At 46.8% G+C, this 10,000-nt stretch overlaps 1 protein-coding gene across 1 annotated transcript in view; it reads left to right on the top strand.

Annotated features, from left to right (window-relative positions):
* sh2d3a (SH2 domain containing 3A) overlaps nt 1-10,000 on the top strand; it is a 19,031-nt gene that overhangs the window by 5,902 nt on the left and 3,129 nt on the right. Inside the window, exons 5-11 of the mRNA XM_048248981.1 lie at nt 948-981; nt 1,226-1,342; nt 2,306-2,449; nt 4,000-4,259; nt 5,308-5,390; nt 6,505-7,235; nt 9,043-9,158. Of these exons, the coding sequence (XP_048104938.1) occupies nt 948-981; nt 1,226-1,342; nt 2,306-2,449; nt 4,000-4,259; nt 5,308-5,390; nt 6,505-7,235; nt 9,043-9,158 (1,485 nt within the window). The remainder of the gene's footprint in view (nt 1-947; nt 982-1,225; nt 1,343-2,305; nt 2,450-3,999; nt 4,260-5,307; nt 5,391-6,504; nt 7,236-9,042; nt 9,159-10,000) is intronic.

Here is a 10,000-nt window from a genome sequence, read left to right as displayed (position 1 = left end):
TGGATTCCCATGACCCACACCAGGAAGACATAAACGCGTAACCACGGCAATATCTCCCCACGCTTCTCCCGCCCTGCGCCTGTTTCAGGACACAGAGGAGGGTGCACTACAATGGGAAGGAAAAGGCTATTAAAAGACACTTAGCCTCGCGGAAAACACAGGCCTTTTGGCAGCGTCCCCTATCCTGTACAACACGCACAGCACTCCCCGTCTGCCAAGTTCTCAGTGTCCCTGAGAGTCCCTGCCGGCCAATTTTCACAACATCATCACTGTATCGCCCGGACAGACCCAACGATGATTAACGGCCATGAAAGATCTCGCACCATAGTCTCTCATTTTCATATTGTTTCGGTTGCGAAATCAGAATCCCACAGCGGACCGCGCACAGCCTTGAACCGAAGTCAACAGTGACAGCAGCCTCGGGTGTGGTGAAAGTTTGGGCGGATACAGAACTCAGAATTCGGCTTAGCAGAAAACTTGGGCCAGAATGATAACCGAAAAACAAACATGACGTTATATGTGTTGTAAGACAAATGCGCATACTTATAGCGTGAAAGTTATCCTACTTAGGAGACACGTGTGTGTGTGTGTGTGTGTGTGTGTTTTGCACGTTTGTGTGTGAGCGGATGGGGTTAGTGGTTGGTGCAACATGACGTTCTTTTTCCCTGTTAGTCTGTAAAACACCGAGAAGATATTGAGGTAGAACGTCTGTATTGTAAAAGCTGATTTTCTGTCTTTTTTTTTTTTTTTGTTTGTTTAAACGCATTCAGTTAAACAAGCTTGAGGCCCTCTTGTGGGGGGTAGGCTGGCGGAACAGCTCTCTCCGCGAGGGGAGCAAATTAACTTAACACAAATGAAAAACAGCATCTCTGACATCAGTTCACAGGGGTCGACTTCTCTCGCAGCTGTACTCATGATGGTGTCTGTGTTTTGGGTTTGTTTTGCAGCAAGCGGAAGAGTGTTGCCGCTTTCCTAAGCCAGGTAAGATTTAACGTGACCACACGTTGCCAATTCAGTTCAGCTGCTAACATAAACAAATAGTCACAATAAAACAAAAAACGTTTTTGTGTTTTTTGGTTGATCCAAATTCGTGTCTGCTGTGGCATGGTAAATGAGCTGCATGTCAAAGAAGTAGTTTAAGTTAGTTCAGCGCTCATGAATAAATATTGTTATAATGTACTTGGGGGAAAAGCGGCGTTTGGCAACAGACTGTTGAACTGTGCAGGTGTTTGGTGGACGTAAAGACATGGAGTCCTTGAAGAAGGAGCTGGAGGAGGAGCTGAAGCTGAACACAGACGACATACGTAGCCATGCCTGGTACCACGGGGAGATAAACAGAGAGGTACACACACACACACACACACACACACAGATAAAAGCACACATGTAAACAGGGCCTCTTTTGCCCACCCTCACCACAACTGTCACTCCTCATTTCAGGTTCTTTCTCCTCTAACCTCTCACTCTGTTTCTCCTCTCTCTCTCTCTCTCTCTCTCTTTCTCTTCCTCTGTTTCTCCTCTCTCTCTCTCTTTCTCTCTCTCTTTTTCGTCCTTCCATATCACCTGTTTCTTGGCACTTTCCACTTCTCATTCTTTTTCTCTCGGTTCTCTCTCTCATGCATTCCTCTCTGCTCTGTCTCTCTTCCTCTCGTTTTCTTACCCTCACCTCACCTCAACTGGTCTTCTGACACCTTCCCTCTGGGTGACTTTACTCTTTCTAGCTATTGCTAATATTCTAATCTTTCTCTCTCTCTCTTCTTTTTCCACACACACATACTTCCACACACTCTCTCTCTCTTTCTCTCTTTTCTTTTTTCACACACACACACACTTCTGCACTCTCTTTTTCTCTCTCTTTTCTCTCTCTCTCTCTCTCTCTCTCTCTCTCTGTCTCTTCTGAAATGGTTATTCCGTCTCAGTGGCGCTTTGCTAGCACAACTGTAATGTTTTACGCAGCATTGCTGAAGCTAAACTGGGGAGAAAAGTCATTATTGTAATGATGTTGCTACGACACCATCACCAGTGGCAATAAAACCAGCCGTAAAACTCTCCACCCCACCCCTCACTTTCTCCATATGTTTTCAAAGGTTCATTCATTGACACAACAAGAATGTTGTGTTGTCAAGGCACGTAAACAACAACAAAGAACAACAACAACAACAACTATAACAATAAGCACGAACCACAACAACATGTACACCCTCTCTCTACCCCCACCCTCTCTCCCCACCCCTCTTTCTCTCTCTCTCCCTCCCTCCCTCCTTCTCTCTCTCCTTCTCTCTCCCTCTCTCTCTCTGTTCTGTAGGATGCAGAGACGTTGCTGGAGCGGGATGGGGACTTCCTGATACGCAACTCACACTCCAGTCCCGATGACTACGTGCTCAGCTGTCGTTGGAAGGACGGGCCGATGCACTTCAAGATCATCCGTGTGGTGCTACGCCCCAAGAAGGTTTGTGTTTGTATGTGTGTGAGTGTGTGGGTGTGTGTGTGTGTGTGTGTGTGTGTGTGTGTGTGTGTGTAGAATGATAAGCATTAAAGTGAGTGAGAGAGAGCAAGAGAGAGAGAGTGAGAGTGTGTGTGTGTGTTTAGTCCCTTTCCCACCGGGGGGATTTTTGCAGAACATAGCATTCCTAGAACCCTTGTCTGAGGTTATTTGCAAGGTGTCTGCCAGCCAGTTTAAGTTATGTTAGCAAACGAACTTTAGCACAACTGCCCACAAAGTACTGCTTGCTGGCGAAGTGCTAATTTCAAAACGTTACTGACATATAGACACTTTACAACGACTATCAACACACAGGACGAGTTGACCAATCACAGTCCTTGCGGTCTGTGTCGCCTTGGAGCGAAGTTAAACATTTTTGGAGGTGCAGCGAGCTACAGCGGAGGGGTCGGAGAGGGGTTCGCAGTGACGCAGAGGGGTCTGTGGGGGTACGCTGTCGATTTGACGCAGAAGCATAAAACAGTCTTTAGTGACCTAGGTCTACATTGATTAGCCCAACTTATAAGTCACGCCCACTGTCAACCCAAATTGAATGGGCAATTTGCAATTGAATGGGCAACCAGTTCCTATGGCCACTTGGTCAGTGCGAATGGGAAAACCGTTTTTGGGGGAGAGTAGTTAGTAGAATTGTTTACAGTAGAAGTGGACTGTTCCTATAACTATGTTCATGTAACTACTTGGTCGGAAAGAGGCTTTTGTGCGTGTGAGGGGGGTGGGGGGGTTGGGGGGGTGAGGATCTAAGAGAGTTGTGTGCTTGTGTTTGGGATGATGTGCGTTTGTGGTTTTAATCAGGTGGTTAGGGCAGCATGTGAACGACATGCATGTGGATGCACAATACTGTGTACACTAGTAGAAATTAACACATTAAAGGTGCAGTCAGCGATTGTACACAATTTCAAGCTCAAAAATGATTTTTGTCACATTCAGCAATCATTTCCTCATGAGTCATGACCACTAGCTGCCTATTCTGTGAGTGCAGTGTAAAAAAGACGACCTCTGTAGGTAGCTCAGGCTTCGGAAACTGGAAACAAACAAATTGGGGGCAGCCAGTCCCCCAAACAAAAACGAGTTTCTCTGGTAATACTGAAGGGAGGGGTGAGCTACCTATCTAGTGTTTCGTTTTGTCCTTGGTTAAAATATAGTGTATGCTGTTTTGGACAAAAGCGTCTGTTAATACATTTTTACAGATGTGTCATACATGATCGCTATAGATTACACATAGCTACACGGTCTATATGTGGGTGTATGGAGCTCATTCAAACCTAGTCTTGAGCTGTATATTATATTATACATACATGGATTATATCACAAACATATCTGTGTATATTAGATAGATATAACCAATAACTAGATATATGGATTATATCACAAACATATCTGTGTATATTAAATGGATATAACCGATAACTAGATGTATGGATTATATCACAAATGTATCTGTGTATATTAGATGGATATAACCAATAACTAGATGTATGGATTATATCACATATGTGCAGGGCTACACGCGGGAGCTTTTCCAGTTTGAGGACGATCAGTTCGACAACGTTCCGGCGCTGGTTCGTTTCCATGTGGGCGGCCGTCTGCCCATCTCACACGCGTCTGGCGCCGTCATCTTCCACCCAATCACGCGCACCCTGCCCTTACGGGTCATCAGAGAGCGCCAGGCGGCCAAGGCGCCTCGGGACCACAGCAAGAGGCGGAGCCTAAGCTCTACGCACATGGACATGCTGCAGGTCCCCAACAACAACCTGCTCAGGTGAGTAGGCACGCACACACACACGCACACACACACGCGCACGCACACACACGGCCACGCACACACACACACACACACCTACAGTACACGCACAAACACACGCACGCACACACGCCAAGGCACGACACACAATTTTACACACACCTACCCCATAGTACCTACAGTACACGTTCGCCAATAACGCCAGCACAATACTACACATAATAACACACACGCATCACACAATACAAGCACACACACACACCCACAATACAATCTACAGTACATGCATTATCTACACGCCGCACACGCATTACACACACACACGCGCTACACGCATTAATAATACACCTAAAGCACACGCACACACACGCATACACACACACGCATTACACACGCAAGACGCACACACACACCTACAGTATATGTACACGCATTATCTACACGCACACACAATTTGCCAGTATATGCACACACATCACCCACACACACACACAAGACGACACACACACCTACAGTACATGCACACGCACACGCACACACACGCGCATGCACACACACACCTACAGTACACGCACACGCACACACACACACGCACACACACACACCTACAGTACACGCACACGCACACCTACACGCACACACACGCGCGCACACACACACACACACACACACACACACACACACACACATACAGTACACAATCAATACCTGATAAGCATAAAAGCATAGAAACACACTCACTGGTTCTTATACATCGAAGCACACGTGCTGATATTCACTTCAGCTTGAAAACTTGACCTTCGACCTTCAGCTCAGCCTCAACCAATGATATGCAAGAACATGGCTTGGGCTTGGACATTCATAATGTTTATGTATAATGACTTATGTAAACATTTTGTAGTTTGTATTTACCATTGATGTGATTGTAGAAATATGAACATATATTTACCTTTCCAAGGAGGCAATGTGTAGCTTGTGGGTTATGTGTGTGTGTGCTTAGTTGCTATTAGTAACAATGAGTGTCTGTGTGTGTGTGTGTGTGTGTGTGTGTGTCATTGTCCTTAAGGAGCGGGAGTCAGCCGGCAAACCTGGAGAATGTGGGCAGGCCATCCTTACAGTCAGCTCAGTCTGACAGCAACCTGCGCACAGGTGAGCTCACACACACACACGCACGCACACACACACACACACACACACACACACAAAAATTCATAAACACATAAACACAAACACAGTCATGAATGCACAGGGCACTAATTTGAATTTGCAAAAAATAAGCAACTAATAGTTGTTGTCTAGTCGTTATGTAGACAACATAACATTATTGCAAGTGCTGGTTGTTGGCAGAAGGTTTTACTTCCTTAAAAGGTTATCGGTAGCAGACGTGTTCTTATTGTGAGCTGCTTCAATACTTTAATAACAACTTACTTCCTTTTAGACATTTTAAATGGGGCAGCCGTGGCCTACTGGTTAGTGCTTTGGACTTGTAACCGGAGGGTTGCCGGTTCGAACCCCGAGCAGTAGGAACGGCTGAAGTGCCCTTGAGCAAGGCACCTAACCCCTCACTGCTCCCCGAGCGCCGCTGTTGCTGCAGGCAGCTCACCGCGCCAGGATTAGTGTGTGCTTCACCTCACTGTGTGTTCACTGTGTGCTGAGTGTGTTTCACTAATTCACGGATTGGGATAAATGCAGAGACCAAATTTCCCTCACCGGATCAAAAGAGTATATACTTACTTACTAAAGTCTGAAGAATGTCTAGCCCGTTTACCCAAACCATTTTGTCTATGACTACAGCACCGACTAGTGATTTTGATTATGGCCTTGTTGACTAATTCATGAAACCCCTATCTTGTAATTTAAAAATGACACCTGATATCAAGTGATATCAGAGCTGCCATTGGTAGTGAGCATATTCGTCTGGGTTTAGTTTACCCTGGCTACTGTAGGCCATTTTCAGGGGCCAAATATAGTATCTAGATTAGTTCATTCATTAGGTTGACATTTCTGTATTATAACCTCCTTATTCTAATATTTTGAGATACTCATTTTTGGTTTTCATGAGCTAATAAGCAGTAATCATCAAGATTACAATAAAATGTGGCTTGAGATATTTCACTTTATATGTAATGAATGTAGTATATGTGAAAGATCCACTTTTTGAACTAAATTAGGGGGTAAAAAAAATAAACTTTTCCAGGATATTCTAATTTTTTGAGACCTACTCTGAAACGAGCACACATTCTGACTCATTTCCCCTCACCAGGAGTTCCACCCATCAACCAATCAACCACCTGCAGCCCCGCCCCCATCTCGCCAGTGTTCCGCACAGGCAGCGAGCCCCTCCTGAGTCCGCGTTCGGTCAAGCGCCCCGGCCAATCACCTTCCTCTTCCAACCCCACTTCCTCCTTTGGCCCTCCTTCCCCGAAGCGCCCGCTCCATGGGTTCCGGCGGGCAGCTGCCTCGAGCCCGCCCAAACCGCTGCGTGTCTCCGCCCTCTTCCCCTCTTCCCCCAATGCCACGCCCTCTCCCTCGGCGCTGGCCGCTGCCATGGCGATGGCGTCGCCGCCGAGGCCGCGGCCCGACCCCTCGTGCTTCTACGACGTGCTGGTGCCGCAGATCCCGCCGGCCATGCTGCCGCGCGGCCACGCCGCCCGCCTCCGCGCCGAGGAGAAGTGGCAGAGCCGCGCCCGGCTCACCGAGACCAGCTTCGGCTTCCTGGAGACGCCGCCGCCGCCGCCGCTGCTGCTGCTCCCCCTGCGGCAGGAAGGGGACGTGGACACACAGGAAGTGACGTCGGCGGAGGAAGAGCAAGTGGCGTTTGTGAGGCCGCGGGAGGAGACAGAGTCCAGCTTCCGGCTGGAGAGGTTCGAGTCGCTGCTGCTGCCGGAGGGGAACAAGCCGCTGGAGCAGGCTGTGCTGATGCAGCTCAAAGAGCTGTTCTCACGCGTGCCTGCACGCACCACCGCCCTGCACATGCTCAGTGTGGACTGCCAGGTATACACACACACACACACACAGACACACACACACACACATACTGACACACAAAAACAAACACACACACACACACACACACACACACACACACACAGATGCAGATGCAGACACACACACACACACACACACAAATCCAGGCATATACACACACACACACACACACAGATGCAGACATACACACACACACACACACAAAATCCAGGCATATACACACACACACACACACACAGATGCAGACATACACACACACACACACACAAATCCAGGCATATACAAACACACACACACACACACACACACACACACAGATGCAGACATACACACACACACACACACAAATCCAGGCATATACACACACACACACACACACACACACACACTCTCACACATACATGTACACACACACACACACACTCACACACTCACACAGATGCAGACATACACACACACACACACACACACACAGATAGAGATGCAGACACATATTTATATATATATATATATATATATATATATATATATAATATATATATATATATATATATATATATATATATATATATATATATATATATATATATATATATAATGGTCATACACTACACCATCTGGATTTAACTAAGCAAATAGGTAAGAGCTGTGGGGGCAGCTATGATTGCTGCAGTTGGTCAGGTGTAGGTTCAGCAACGGTGTGTGCCCAAAGAATGAGGTCAGCTGACTACCTGAATATACCAAATGACCAGGTTATTCCATCAGTGGATTTTTTCTTACCTGATGGGTACGGCCCTATTCCAAGATGACAGGATTCATCGGGCTCAAATTGTGAAAGAGTGGTTCAGGGAGCATGAGACATCATTTTCACACATGGATTGGCCACCACAGAGTCCAGACCTTAACCCCCTTGAGAATCTTTGAGATGTGCTGGAGAAGACTGCGCAGTGGTCCGAATCTCCCGTCATCAATACAAGATCTTGGCAAAAAATTAATGCAATGCTGGACGGAAATAAATGTTGTGACATTGCAGAAGCTTGTGGAAACGATGCCACAGCGAATGCGTGCCGTAATCAAAGCTAAAGGCAGTCCAATGAGATATTAGAGTGTGTGTTTAGAGTGTGTGTGACCTTTTTTTGACTAGGCAGTGTATTTCAAGACCATTAATCACAATATTTTAGGTTGTATTAAACAGCAGCAATTCCTCTTTTTCACCCCCCCCCCTTCTGCTCTCTCTCTCTCTCCCTCTCTCCTCTTCTCTTTCTTTCTCCCTCTCTTCTGCTCTCTCTCCCTCTCTTCTCTTCTCCTCTCTCTCTCCCTCTCTTCTCTTCTCTCTCTCTGCCTCTCTTCTGCTCTCTCTCCCTCTCTTCTGCTCTCTCTCTCCCTCTCTTCTCTTCTCCTCTCTCTCTCCCTCTCTTCTGCGCTCTCTCTCCCTCTCTTCTCTTCTCCTCTCTCTCTCCCTCTCTTTTGCTCTCTCTCTCTCTCTCCCTCTCCTCTCCCCTCTCTCTCTCCCTCTCTTCTGCTCTCTCTCCCTCTCTTCTCTCTCTCCCTCTCTTCTCTTCTCCTCTCTCTCTCCCTCTCTTCTGCGCTCTCTCTCCCTCTCTTCTCTTCTCCTCTCTCTCTCCCTCTCTTTTGCTCTCTCTCTCTCTCTCCCTCTCCTCTCCCCTCTCTCTCTCCCTCTCTTCTGCTCTTCCTCCTCTCTCCCTTTCCTCTGCTCTCTCTCTCTCCCTCTCCTCTCCTCCTCTCTCTCTCTCTCTCCCTCTCCTCTCCTCTCTCTCCTCCTCTCTCTCTCCTCTGCTCTCTCTCTTATTAGATTGCCCGTATCACCGGGGTGACGTTGGAGCAGAGGAGGATGATGGGAGTGAACTCTGGTTTGGAGCTCATCACGCTACCACACGGCAGCCAGCTCAGACAAGACCTGCTGGAGAGGTGACACACACGCACACACACACACACACACACACACACACACACACACACACTGGGTATTGCAGTAGACCTGCTGGACTGGACAATGCATAACTTACTGAACCATATAAGTACAAAGGCCCTAATTTGAATGATGGGCGAAGTGCGAAGTCCTAAGTCTAACTAAAGCTAATTTAACTAGATGGACAGCAGAGTGGTAATAGGTAATATAGGTGTGTATTTTTGTAGTTTAAAATATTTTTGTAGTTTGTAGTGTTTTTTCGGTAAAATAAACAGCCTACTTTTGGTGATGTGATGACATTTTAAAAGTGTAAAACAATGAATGTAGCCTCTGACTTAGCAATTTGCCCAGACTTGTTGTGATCACCATATTGAGATTCAGGAAGATGATCCAGTGCAAGATGAGTATCTTGTAGGTTGGTCACACACCCACAATACACTCCAATCTCATACCAGCCTCAAGTTTCTTGAGAACTTTAAACATCCAATCGGAAAACACATGGGATCGGTTATGTGGTTGCCCGGCAACATTGCTCAATCTGGGCGTGCATTGGCGATGTTAGAGACCTGTCTCCATTTTGTGCCGCGTGACATTTTTAGTTGTGACTTTTTGACCCTGTTCAGACTGCAGGCAAAAGTGTCCCAAACACTCAAATCTTGCCCAGATCTGATTTTTTCCATATCAGATTTATACCACTCCCACATGTGGTGCTGAATCAGACCCATTTCTGATTTTGAGGCCGCAGTGTGATCAACCAAGGCGGAGTTAGCTGATGTCATTGTTGTTGTTCTTTTGCGCATCTGAATCTGATGTAGGCCACATTTTAAAAGGTGATGTGAAC

This window comes from Alosa alosa, chromosome 7 (genome assembly GCF_017589495.1).
Source record: "Alosa alosa isolate M-15738 ecotype Scorff River chromosome 7, AALO_Geno_1.1, whole genome shotgun sequence".
Lineage (NCBI taxonomy): Eukaryota > Metazoa > Chordata > Actinopteri > Clupeiformes > Clupeidae > Alosa > Alosa alosa.
This window is presented reverse-complemented; position numbering and strand designations above follow the sequence as displayed.